The sequence below is a fragment of the Callorhinus ursinus genome, unplaced genomic scaffold, assembly GCF_003265705.2.
Source record: "Callorhinus ursinus isolate GAN/ISIS: 27379988/994484 unplaced genomic scaffold, GSC_fseal_2.0 scaffold19, whole genome shotgun sequence".
NCBI classification, from domain to species: Eukaryota; Metazoa; Chordata; class Mammalia; order Carnivora; family Otariidae; genus Callorhinus; species Callorhinus ursinus.
The window spans coordinates 10,849,383-10,863,597 of NW_027397081.1; the positions used below are offsets into that span (position 1 = coordinate 10,849,383).

Here is a 14,215-nt window from a genome sequence, read left to right on the forward strand (position 1 = left end):
ATCCAAAATAGTCTTGGCTTCGTTATAAGCTTTCAGTAGCCCAGAGAAAGAGTCTCTTGGATACAGCATGGCCACAGACACCTGGGTATCATTTTGGTATCAGGGGTCTCCCCCCGTCGTACAAAGTTTGTATAGATAGTGAATATATCTCTAGAGACAAGTACTAGAAACTTGCATGTTTTGATTGTACAATGCCCCTTAAAATACTTTAAAAACTAATATATTTTTCTGAATTTCTAGAACTGAACTTTTGTGGTACGAGTATTACCTCCACTGAATTGGGCCATTTGCCTTAGGATCCAATGGATTCTTAAAACAGGCAACAGATCAAGAATATATGTTTATGCTGGTGTCCCCACCAACACCCTACTTTCTTGAGGGGTCTCCTGGAGCTCATATCTAGGAGTTTCCATGTTTTCAAATGTAACTGGAAGTGGAGTGAGTCAATTACAGAGATGAGGAAGGAATTTGGTAGCCTGGCAGCTGGAAATGATTTTTTATTGGGTGGAGAAGAAAAATAGCCACTTATCATTAAAGTAGGGAAATCCTGAACATTGAACTTAAAGGATAAAAGCATATCTTAATTATAAAAATGAGAACAGGAAATTTCATTAAATGCCAAATGGGTTTCTTAGCAGAAAATAATTGTGAACATTAAGCTAAGTAAGACAAAATAGAGAAATAAAGGTAAGGAAAAGGAAGGAATTCTTCTTAATGATGTCTCTTTCTAATGTTTTGTATTATGCTTGATTTTTGCTCTAAACGTGACAGAAAGTGTGTTTTAATGGTGCCTAGTAATCAGTGCTTGACCATAAATCATACTGGGGACATGTGTTGCAGAAAAATCTGCCCTTTGGAACTTTTGCTGGGTTAATATCAAGATGATTTGTAAATACAAGAGCACTAAGCCAACCACCAATTCAAGGCCGCTGCTTGAAAGTAGTGTCCTGGGTAAGAGGCCTAGATTAGGAGACCCGTTTAGTTGCTCCTGCACTACTCACCAGCCATGTGACCTTGAACAAGCCAATTAATCTCTTAGAGATTCAGTTTTCCTGTAAGTTAAATGTTCATTTTGCATATTGTAAAGATCAAATAAGATAGCATTGTGAAACTGTGAGGTGCAATGCAAATATAAGATACTTATGACCTGAAAACATACATATACAGAAAATAACAATGGGCTGTTTTTGCCCAGTGATGTACACCATGTAACACATCAGTCCTCTTTTGAAGGGCTACTCACTGCTGTCCCTAATAGTCTCAGGCAGCCAGGTCAGTGTAATGTCATGATTAAGAGCTTGGGCTTTGCATCCAGATCAGTCAATTGTGTTTAAATTCCAGCCTCTTCATTGGTAAGCTGTAGGACTTTGGGTGGTCCGAACCTCACTAAGCCTCTAGTCGCTCACCTGTAGTAAAGGGACTCCTCATGGGGCTGGAGAGTACCCGTCCCGTGAAGGCTATTGTAAAAACCAAATGAGATAATTCATGTAAAATGCTCTTAGCCCAGTGCCTGACATACAGGGAATTCAATAGACCACACACCTAAATCTCAATCTCCTTGTAACTTCTCAGATATATGTATAACTCTTATAACCCTAAAGATGACATACTCACTACAGCGAGAACAGCTCTTTTCATCAGAGTGCCCAGAACTCTTTAAGATAGAATTCGTTAAAGCGAGGAAAACAAAGGAATAATTCTATTGTATTCTTACCTTTTTTTTTTTAATCTCTCTTCACCTAAAAGTGCTTCATAGCTCAGTCCCTGACACATTCTACTTTCCAGAAATCTTACAAGTGAATTATTTGGAGCCAATTATTAACATCCATAGAGGCAGTGCTAACGAGGAGTCTTTCCTGGGTCTGTGGATAGCTTCCATCAGTGTCTGTTGAAACATCACTGAACTGTGAGTCATTTAGTGCTTGTGTGAATGTCACATTAGCTTTCAAGGGGCATAATTTACTGTTAATTAATGGTCACTTAAATCCTTAATCTCTCTCCTGTAATTGATCTTTCTCCTCAGGCAAATTTGCATTCATAGTAGAAATGTAATTTATTATTTCTTCCCATTTTAAACAAAGAACGCTTTACCCTTATAGTTTATTTAAGCATACTTTCATTTCCTTATTTTTCCTATCGTTGCTTGTTTCTCTGTTGTTCCTAGTTCTAGATTCCAAACTTTCTCTTTGATATGTTCTGGAAGATATGTTTATCCATAGGGGACGTATGGATTGTTTCCTAGAAAAGATAGCAGAAGGGAATTTGAGTCTTTATGAGCAGAGGGTATAGAGGAAACACATTCATCTCCCAGAATTATGTTTTTACTCTGTCTCAGATAGTTTCCTGTATTGAAACATGCACATTTCAGTGTTTCCCCAACTGGGACTTGAATTGGGAGCTCCCAAGCAAGGTGAAAGTGAAGTTGCCCAGAGTGAAGTTCACAGGAAAAGCACCAGACCAGCTTTGCTTTGTGCTCCTGATTTCTCTCCCCTGGGGTACCCCAGCAAGAAACGATCTCAGGTAGAGAGATTCATAGCACATTTTTCTGACAATCACGGTTCACAAAAACCCTAAAAATGATGCCTGCTGCAAGCCACCTACCTTAGTCCTGCATGCCTGAAGAGTAGATGCCATCTTAGGCATCTTCTTGGGTGAATAGTTAGCGAGTTAAAATGCTCATTAGCTTCGCAGCTCTGGTGGTAATGAAAGTGAATTTTCCACTCCCACAATGAGTCTGCAATTGCACCTCCAGCGTCGTTGTTAGCATTTTGGTCACACCGACATTGATAAATCATAGAAATTGCTGCCTGTGGCGGCGGGTGACACGACATCATTCATAAAGAAATGGGTATAAACAGATCTGTCGCACAGGGAGAAGATATCTCATTTACAGTTTCCTGCTGGATCCCGCATACCTTCAGCAGCTCATCAAAATAACCATCAAAACCACTGAGAGGTGAGCTGAATTCACGCACAGGACACTACAGATAGATTTCACTCACGCACTATGGCAGGAGGTGTGCAATTTGCTTCAGTCCAATGACTTAGCGAAGCTTTGAATCCCCCAGGAGCTAGCAAAGCTTGTGAGCAAAATATCTTTTTGCAATTCAGAGGAAACCCTCACAAATTTGTCAGTTCCAATTGTTGGTGCTCATTTCTCTTGCTTCTTTTCCCCTGGCCTCCCCTACCTCAACACCAATCACCGCGCCTCTACAAACCAGGATTCCCAGGTCATAAAGAATGGTTCTTCTCTGGAACCAGAAAGAATTTTCCCAAAACGAAGATCTCATTTTCTGACAAATGTGTTTTATTTAAAGACAGTTGAGTGAGAAAAGAGATTTTTTTTTTTTGAGGAGAAAAGTATGAATTGGAATTTTATTAATCCCATTATTTAGGAATCCACACAGATCTTTGGGTTCACTGGTTTGTCCATGTTTCTGCTTGGATTTCCAATTTAACTATTGAATTACAAATGGAAGAAAATCAAAAGAAAAATCCAAGGAAGAGATCACTTCTGGCTAAGTGTATAGGAAGGTTTTTTTCTGTGTATCAGGAGGGGGTGATACAGGAATAAAAGATTCTGTCTCCAAGATTCATGATTGCTGTGAAAACAGAATTGTAGGTGCAGTTTGGATCCTTGGAGATCGGGTTGATTTATTTATTGTCACAATGAGCTGTCTCTGTTGGGCAGTCAGTTTACTTTAAATAAGCATCTGCCAAAAAGCCCACCAGCTGGCTGGGAACTTCAGCAGTTTGGAGTAAGCTGAAAACGGTATTCTGCTAGGAGCCACCAAGTCTTGAATAGTCTGAGATCTTCTCAAGATGCTAAGCTCCTCTTATTTTCATCCTCACGATGACAGTTGTGTTTTTCAGAAATCCTAGCCATAGATATGCCTCACCCCAGGAGTCCTGCTCTGTACCGTCTCACCAAGCAGCTACTACAGAAATATCACAAGGCAGTGAGGCCAGTTCACGACTGGACTGAGGCCACCACGGTGTATCTGGATGTGTTGGTCCACGCCATATTGGATGTGGTAAGGACCGTCTTACCCCTTCCGATTCCTGTTACCCTTTTGTAAAACTACCTGTTTTATCAAAAAACAAAACAAAACAAAACAAAATCCTGCTGTTTATGCAGCAGCCTAGTTGAGCTGGTAGGGAGGTTGTACTAGACTCGGGTTAGCAGTGAGCATGAGGTAAAACATTTATTAGGCAAATCATGCTTTCTAGTCCCCGACTTGCAATGTGAGAGGCAGATCGTCTAGAAATAGGAGTTGTATAGGAATTAAGACATTTTAAAAATTGTGGTCATAGACCACTTTACATATTTTATGAGTTTGCTGAAACCAAAAAATGGTAATAGGTATTTTTTTTTCTTTGGCTCATATTTCTGAGGGATAGTAGTCGATTTAAGAAAAACATCTACCACTTATTGCCTGAAATTGAGAAAAAGAGCAAAAAGGGTCCTGGTGCTTGAGTTTATACAAGGTGTTTGCTAAGGGCGGTGAGGGAAGATTTGTTTATAAACTGTCTTCTATATCTAGAAAGTGGGTTGTTGTGGAAATTAAATGAGAGAATTCATGGAAAGCAGTTAGCAGAGATCTTAGTACGCCCTCCATAAATGATGGCTTATCCCTCCTTCCTTTTTCTCCTTTTTTCTTAATCACTAAGTCTTCAGTGTCAGTAGGTCCCAGATTTATTTTGATTTTTCTTAAGAGCAGACTTTACTTGTTTGTTACTGTAGTTTAATATTTTTTTCAATTTACTTCTCATAACTTTTTTTTTTCTAATTGAGGTATAACATCATATGTTGAAATACACAGATCTTAAGTATACAGTCTGATGAGGTTTGATAGCTGGGTGCACCCATAGAATCCACACCCCTATCAATATAACAAATATTTCCATCACCCCAGGAAGGCCCCTTATTGACTTCTCAGCCAATCCCATTCCTCCATCCACAGAGACAAACACTGTTCCAATTGCTTTCATCATAGATTATTTTTCCCATTTCTAGAATTTCATATGAATGACATTGTGTGCCCTCTACTGTGTCTGGCTTTTTCATTCAGCATTATGTTTTTGAGGTTCACTCATGTTGTTTTATCAGTAGTTTTTCTTTTTTATTGATGAGTAGTATTTGGTTATGGTTATACCATGCTTTGTTTTTCCATTCTTTTTTTTTTAGGGAGTGAGCACAAGAGCAAGCGGGCAGGGGGTTGGGGACGGGTGGAGGGGCAGAGGGAGAGGGAGAGAGAGAATCTTAAGCAGGCTCCATGCCCAGCGCAGAGCCGGACACTGGGCTCAGTCTCACAACCCTGAGATCATGACCTGAGCTGGAATTAAGAGTCAGACGTTTAACCCACCGAGCCACTCAGGTGCCCCTCTTTATCCATTCTTATGTTGATAGGCATTTGGGTTGTTTGCAGTGTTGGGACATTCTTAATAAAGCTGCTATGAACATTCCTATGCAAGACTTTTTATGTACATGTTTTTATTTCTCTTAGGTAAAACCTAGAATTGGAATAACTGGTTCAGACAGGTGTACCCTTATTAAGAAACTGCCAGACTGATTTACAAAGTGGTTGTATATTTTACACTCCCACGAGTCAGCTATGACAGCTTCCATTGCTCCACATCCTCATCAATATTTGGTGTTATTAGTCTTCTTAATTTTAGCCGTTCTGTTGAGGGTGTAATGGTATTTCACTGAGGTTTTACTTTAAATTTCTCTGATGGCTAGTGACCAGGAATTCTTTTTCATGTGCTTATTGGCTACTTACATATCTTCCTTTGTGAAGTACCTTTTTAAGTCTTTTCCTTTTTTTTTTAATTGGGTTGTTGGTCTTTTTATTATAGACTTACACACATTGTTCATATATTGGCATATTTTTACATTGCAAATGTTTATTACCAATCTCTGCCTTGTCTACTAATCCTCTTAATGGGTCTTACGATGAACAAAGATTTTAAAACTTAACGAAGTCCACTGTAAATCAATTCTTTAGTTGTGGTCTGTGCTTTCTGGGTACTAAGACACCTTCGATACTCCAGGTTCACAGAAGTATTTTCCTGTATTTTCTGCCAGAAGATTTATAGCTTTTACCTCCTTAGATTTAGCCCTATGATCTATTAAAAATTAATCTTTGTGATGGTGTGGGGTATGGGTCAAAGTTTTTGTTGTTTTTGTGTTTTGTTTTGTTTTGTTGCATTCAAGGGGGAGTTGAAAAGGCTTTCCTTTCACCATTGAATTGCTTGGTGCCTTGGTTGAAAATTAAATTGACTGGTAAGTGTTGGGCTATTTCTCTTGAAATCAGGCAGTGTAAGTCCTTTGCATTTCTACATAAATTTTATAATCAGCTTGTCAGTTTCTATTTAAAAAAAAAAAACTGCTGAGAGTTTGTTTAGAATGGTATGGGAGCTGCAGAGTAATTTAGGGGAGAATTGACAACTTAATAATATTAAATATTCCAGTTCTTGAATACATTATGTCTCTCCATTTATTTGGGTCTTCAGCAGTGTTTTATAATTTTCAATGTAGAAGCTTTACACATATTTCTATTAAATGTATCCCAAAGTATTTTTGATGCTGCTATAAATATTACTTGAAATTTTTTATTTTCTATTTATTTGTTATTATAGAGGAATATTAATTCTGCTTGTTGACTTTGTATACTGTGGTCTTGTTAAATTCACTTACTAATTTTAGCAGATTTTTTGTAGGTGAATATTGTCTACATATACAATCATGGCATCTGTAGATAGTTTTACTTCTTCCTTCCTAAATCTGTTTATACTCTTTATTTTTTCATTGTCATGTTGTATTGCCCCTGGCCCCTCCTACAATTTAACAGAAATGGTGAGAGCAGACATCCTTGTTTATTCCCATTCTTAGGGGAAATTTTTTCACTATTAGGTATGATGTCAGCTATAGCTTTTTTTTTTTTAAGATTTCATTTATTTATTTGACAGAGAGAGACAGCGAGAGAAGGAACACAAGCAGGGGGAGTGGGAGAGGGAGAAGCAGGCAGCCCAGCAGGGAGCCCAATGCGGGGCTCGATCCCAGGACCCCGGGATCATGACCTGAGCTGAAGGCAGACGCTTAACCGACTGAGCCACCCAGGCGCCCCCAGCTATAGCTTTTTTATCAGTGTTCTTTATCAGATTGAGGAAGTTCCTTCCTATTTCTTGTACACTAAGAGTTTTATTTTGTTTTTTTTAAATCATGAATATATATTGAATTACATCTAATGTTTTTCTCCATCTATCTGGATGATCAGATAATTTTTCTGTTTTATGCAGTTAACGGGGTAAAGTACTTTGATTGATTTTCAAATGCTTAAATGTCCTTGCATTCCTAGGATAAACCCCTTAATCTCAATATATTATCCTTTTTTATATATTTCTAGATTTACATACCTACTTAATATAGATTGCATCTATGTTAATGAAGAGTATTGGGCAATAGTTTTTATTTATTTATTTATTTATTTTTGTAATGTACATGTCTCATTTTGGTATCAGGGTTATGCTGGCCTTAAAAAACTGTTAAAATGTCTTCCCTCTTCAATTTTCTGAATGAGTTGTATAATATGGATATTTTTCTTTTTAAATGTTTGATAGAATTCACCAGTAAAACCGTCTAGGATTGGAGTTTTCTTGGTGAGAAATTATTCAAATGTGAATTTAATTTCATTAACATGTTTAAGGATGTTCAAATTTTCTCTTTCTTCTGTGTTGCTTTTTTTTTTTTATGTTATGTTAGTCACCATACAGTACATCATTAGTGTTTGATGCAGTGTTCCATGATTCATTGTTTGTGCATAACACCCAGTGCTCCACGCAGAACGTGCCCTCCTTAATACCCATCACCAGGCTCACGCATCCCCCCACCCCCTCCCCTCTAGAACCCTCAGTGTGTTTCTCAGAGTCATAGTCTCTCATTCTCTCTCCCTCTGATTTCCCCCCCTTCATTTTTCTCTTCCTTCTAATGTCCTCCCTGCTATTCCTGATGTTCCACAGATAAGTGAAACCATATGACAATTGACTTTCTCTGTTTGACTTATTTCACTTAGCATAACCTATTTATGCAAAAGTTGGGTATTCATCCTAATAATGTTGATGCAAAAGTTGGGTATTCATCCTTTCTGATGGCTGGGTAGTATTCCATTGTATACATGGACCACATCTTCTTTATCCATTCATCTGTTGAAGGGCATCTCGGCTCTTTCCACAGTTTGGCTGGACATTGCTGCTATGAACATTGGGGTGCATAGGGCCCTTCTTTTCACTACACCTTTGTCTTTGGGGTAAATACCCAGTAGTGCAATTCCTGGGTCATAAGGTAGTTCTATTTTTAAATTTTTGAGGAACCTCCACACTGTTTTCCGAGGAGGCTGTATCAACTTGCATTCCCACCAACAGTGTAAGAGGGTTCCCCTTTCTCCACAACCTCTCCAACATTTGTTGTTTCTTGCCTTGTCCATTTTTGCCATTCTAACTGGTGTGAGGTGGTATCTCAATGTGGTTTTGATTTGAATTTCCCTGATGGCTAATGATGATGAACATTTTTTCATGTGTCTGTTAGCCATTTGTATGTCTTCTTTTGAGAAGGGTTTGTTCATGTCTTCTGCCCATTTTTTGACTTGATTATTTGTTTTTTGGGTGTCAAGTTTGAGAAGTTCTTTATAGATCTTGGATATCTTGTGTTGCTTTTAATAATTTGGGTTTTTCAAAGAATTCTATCTATTCATCCAAGTTGTCAAATTTGTTTGTTTATAATACTGCTTTTTTCATCCTCATGTGGGTAATTTGTGTTTTCTCTTATTTTCCCTTGACCAATATTGTGAAAGTTTTATCAATTTTACTTATTTTTTTTCAAAGAACCAAATATCTACTTTGAATTTTATCTGTTGTTTATTTCTCTGATATCTGCTCTTATCTTTACTTAATTTCTTTTTTTTAATTGTTTTCCTTTACCTACTTTCTTAAAGTGGAAGCTAAGATTATTGATTTTAAACTTTTCTCTTTCTAATTTTAGCATTTATATTGTAAATTTCCCTTTAAGCACTGCTTTAACCATATCCTACAAAATTTTTGAAGCATTTAAAATTGAGACATAAATTACATAAAATGAAACAATTTTGTAAAGCTGATCACTCCACCCACCCCCAATACTTGGCAACTAGTGATCTTATCTTTCTCATTATAGTTGTGCCTTTCCAGAAAGTATTTTACCCTTTGTTTTGGCTTCTTGCATGTGGCACAATACCTTGGAGATCACACATATTTTGCTCTAGAGTTGGTAGCGTTCCATTGTGCAGGTGTGTGTACTGCAATTGGTTTATCTGTTTACCCGGTGTTGGACATGTGGGTTATTTCCAGTGTGGGGAAATCATGAGTAAAGCCACTATACACAACTGCATATGTTTTCACTTCTCTTGGATAAATACTTAGATATAGGATTGCTGAGTTGTATGATAAGCCTGTGTTTAACTTTATAAGATACTGCCAAACTGCCTCCCAAAGTGGTTGCATCATTTTGCATTCCGCCTGCAATGTATGAGAGTTTCAGTTCCTCCACATGATTGTCAGCGCTTGATGTTGTCAGTGTTTCTAAATTTTAACCATTTTGGTAGATTTGTGGTGATAGCTCACTGTAGTTTTTAACTTACATTTCACCAAAGACTAACGACACATTTAATGTTTGTGTGCTAATTTGCCAATTGATATCTTTTTCGGTAAAGTGCTCAAATCTTTTAGCCATTTAAAAAATAGTGTTGTTTATTATCTTATCAAGTTGCAGGAGTTCTTTATATGTTTTGGGTCTATTTCTGGACTCTATTCTATCCAACTGATCAGTGTTTCACCTGACACCAGCACACTGCCCCAATTACTGCAGCATTACGGAAGTCTTGAAATTAGAGTATGTCTTCCAACCTTCTTCTGTTTCAAAATCATTTTGACTCTTCTGGGTCCTTTGCATTGCCATATAAACTTTAGAATCAATTTCTATTTTTTTAAAAAGTGCTAGAATTTTTATTGGGATGACATTAAATCTATAGATCAATTTGAAGAGAATCAACATTTTAATAATAGTTTTACAATCCATGAGTTCATCTTAGCTCTCCATGTATTTAGTTCTTTAATTTCTCCAAGTAATATTTTGTAGTTGTCAGTGTTTTACACATATTTGGTTAAATGTATCCCTAGGTATTTCACATTTTTGGTACTATTATAAGTGGTATTTTAAAATGAATCTCTTTGTGGTTAGCATACAAAAAATACAGTTGATTTGTATGTATTGGCCTTGGATCCTGTGATCTTACCCTCTCTTATTAGTTTTATAGGCCTTTTTGTAGATTCTTTCAGATTTTCTATATAGATCATGTTGTCTGTAAATAAAGACTTCATCTTTATTATTGCTTCTTTATCTCTATTCTTTCTACCTGTATTTCCTTTTACTGTCTGTTGCACTGGCTTCAACCTCCAGTACAATGTTAAATAGAAGGGTGTACTACTCCATAAATACCAAATTCCACTAGCATGGAATATACAAAGTTTGATAGTATTATGAAAATCTTCTCTAACTTTTTAAATCTTTGTGGTTCTAGTAATTTCATAGTGAGGAGTGTTAAAATCCTCAACTACAACTGTGCTTTGTCTATTTCTCTGCTCTGTTATTAGGTGAGTATACATTTAGAATTACACGTCTTCCTGATGAACAGATCCTTTTATCGTTATGAAATACCCCTCTTCATGTCTGGTAATATGCTTTTCTTGAAGTTTTTCTCATGCTTACTTCTTGCATGGTGTATGTTTTGCCATCCTTTTATTTTTAGTCTCTCTGTGTGACATTGTATTCAAGGTCATTTCCTGGAGGCAGTTGGGTCTTGCTTTTTATTTTTTTAACTTTAATTTTGAAATAATTATAAATTTACAGGAAGTTGCAAATAAATTTTCAGGGAGATTCTATGCACCCTTCACCCAATGTCCCCCAATGTTAACATCTTAGGCAAATGTAGTATAGTCAGTTGTAGAACATTGACATTGGTTCAATCCACAGAACTTATTCAGATTTCTCCAGTTTTACATTTATTCATTTGTGTGTGCACGTGTGTATGTAACTTTATCACATGTGTAGCTTTGTAACCACTGCTACCACATCAAGCTACACAGTCATCACCAGAGGGCTGCCTGGTTCTACCCTTTTATAGGCACAACCCTGTCCCTGTCGCCTATCCCTAACCACTGGCAACCAATTAGTCTCTCCTCCATCTTTGCAATTGTGTTATTTTGAGAATGTTCTATAAATGCAAACAGACAGTATGTAACCTTTGAGACAGGTTTTTCCATTCGGTGTAATTCCCTTCAGGTTCACCCACATTGTGCATATCTTGAGTTCATTGAGTTTTATTGCTGAGCAGTATTCTGGGGCATTGCTTTTTTTTAACCCATCAACCTATGCATTTTAACTGAAGCATCTCATGCATTTACCAGTACCATCTTGCTATGTGCTGTCCAGCTGCTCCATCTGTTTTTGTTGTTCTTGTTCTCCTTCTTTTGCTTTTATCCTGCCTTACCTTAAGTAAATTAAACATTTTTTTTTAATATTTGACTTTAGTTCCTCTGTTGGCTTTTTAACATCCTTCTGTATTATTTTTTAGATGTTGTTTTAGGGATTTCCATATCCATCATTCACTTAATAGGGTGTACTTGGAATTAATCTTATTACCCCTCACATAAACTGTACAAATCTTACAACAGTAAAATTCCATTTCCCCGCTCCACTGTCCTTTGTACTACTTTTTCTTCAATTTTACATTTACATACATAATACAGCCCACAATACAATGTTATTATTTTAATGTATTTTGTTAAAATAACTTAATAATCTCTCTTTATTTATTTAAATAGAGATATTTTTCTATGTTAATATCCTAATGCTGTGCTGTGAATCATAGACTCTGATTTTTTGACTGAAAGTTAGGCATTGTAATTGATTAAAAAAATAATTTGAAACTGAAAGTATGTAACAGGATTTACATTTTCTTTTGTCTGATACAAGTTATTTTAAAGCCTTATTTATTCATTTGAGAGAGGGAGAGAGAGAGTGCATGCGGGCAAGCAGGGGGAGGGGCAGAAGGATAAGGAGAGAGAATCCTCAAGCAGACCACCTGCTGAGCATGGAGCCTGACATAGGGCTCCACCCCGAGATCATGACCCGAGCTGAAATCAAGAGCCGGCGGCTTAACCGACTGAGCCACCCAGGTGCCCCATAAATTATTTTAACATCACTTTCCTCCGGCTCAGATAAATCCCTAATCATTATTTCTTTATAAACAGGAACATTTAAGTGATACACAAGAAAATCTCAGTTTTCGCAAAAGTACTAGATCGTAGAAAATATTTAATTAAATGCCAGGAAATATCCACCCCTACTCCAAAGGCCTGGTCCTACATAAGCTTCAAAAGAAGAACTCCCTTCAATTTCCTCTGTATTTGGATATTGAACTAAAATTTTTGAGAGTTAATTTCCTGGGGCTATATCTTCACATACTTAGGGAATATTAGTCCTTGCTAGTTGTCAGTGGGTTATTATGACTGCATTGTTTATCAGACATTGTACAATGGGAATAGCATGATTTGAATAAAGACACATGCTATGAGCCATGTCATGCAAAATCCCAGGACATGCATATGATCAACTTGGAGTAAGGCAATAAGACTACCTTCAGGTCTATCCTCATTGTGCCACCTTCTACTTCATATTGATTAAGATCAAGTAGAATTGCTCAAGCTTTCTTTCCGAGGACTATTTGGAGATAAATATAGAAAAGGAGCAAAGTTTCTATGTTAATATTTTTCCCTTAGAACAACTATATCAAATTGAAACTTTTTATCTATTTCTTTCTATCCTGATAAAAAAGAATAAAACCAGATTCCTTACAGTGGTTAAGGAGAACACCATTATTTTTTCAAAGATATGTTTTCTCCACTGGCGTGGAATATACAAATTTTTTACTAGAGTACGTTAGACGGTAATACTGTCTTATTGAATTTGGCAGACTTTCCTTCAGAAATCTGGAAAAATCTCAAATTCCATCCCTCTAGTTTTATCCCTGTCTACTGCCTTAGCCTTATCCCCTCAATACTACAATGAAACCAACCCCTTGTTGTCTCCTCCCTGTATGCTGTTTCCTCCACTGAATGTCTTTGTCTTCATTCTCCATCTGCAAAATATTACAGTCCTTCAAATCTCAGTTCCCAAAAGAGATTTCCCTCAAGTCTGCAAGCTGACAACCATGACTCCTTTCTTTAAATCCACTGAAGTCTGTATATTTCTTAACACACAGAGTTATTTGTTAAAATGTCCCATACCCTAATTTATTAATAAGCTGCTTGAGGGAAGGGCTTGCTTACTCATGTTCATATTTCCCAGAATGTGCAGCACAGCGTATCTTACTTCAAAGACACTGGCTAAATATCTGTCAAGCAATTAATTGATTAGGATAGTCTAATATGCCTTGCAAATGTCTCTAGTACATTCAGCAGGGCTAAGCCCAAAGTTCGTTGCGGAGGCAGGGTCGGTTTTGAAGGACTTGATGAAATCGTGCACAGAACGGGACAAGGGTACCCCCTGTGTGAACAGATAACTTATTGGGTGCATCTGCCAGCAACTTTTTTCTGGAGGGAGGAGCTTTCAGCCCTGCTTTCACCACGGCACCTTGCTTCCATTATAATGTTTTGCCTCCTGTTTTGTTTATATGAAAGACTACAGTCTTGTCTTAGAATTTCTGGGTATTATGAGTACCTTAGGGAAATCTGATTATAGAGATAGTCTACTCAACAGTGAAGAGTTTCAGTTTGTTTCTGTTGAATTTTGTCAATTCCGAATCCCAGATACCTTTGTATTCCAGTCCATTGACTAGAGCCTCCCAGCCAGACGTTGAGGCATCTGTTTCTATAGTCTTCAGAACTGGGAAAGATAAATAAGAATGTGCGGGAATTATCTGTATATTTGCTAACCACCAATTTAGATCTAAATAGACTCCCTCTGTTAGGAAGACTAATGAATTCCAATTCTCTGAAATATCCTTTGCTTTTAACAAGCAAGATGGAAGGTATCTAAAGAAAAAAGAGAGAGGGAGAGATACACAGAGGGAAAAGCTGTGAATAATGCCACCAGAGAACCAATTATGTTCACCAGCTGGCA

The 14,215-nt window shown here is 37.2% G+C and overlaps 1 protein-coding gene across 6 annotated transcripts in view; it reads left to right on the plus strand.

Annotated features, from left to right (window-relative positions):
• HTR3B (5-hydroxytryptamine receptor 3B) overlaps positions 1 to 14,215 on the plus strand; it is a 50,237-nt gene that overhangs the window by 17,671 nt on the left and 18,351 nt on the right. For 4 of the 6 annotated variants that reach the window (XM_073903774.1, XM_073903772.1, XM_073903776.1 and 1 more), the window contains one exon: positions 3,874 to 4,034. In XM_073903774.1, the coding sequence (XP_073759875.1) occupies positions 3,891 to 4,034 (144 nt within the window). In that variant the 5' untranslated portion in view covers positions 3,874 to 3,890. Of the gene's footprint in view, positions 1 to 2,882; positions 2,957 to 3,860; positions 4,035 to 14,215 lie in introns of those variants that run through there. The other 2 variants (XM_073903775.1, XM_073903773.1) reach the window with 2 other exon arrangements.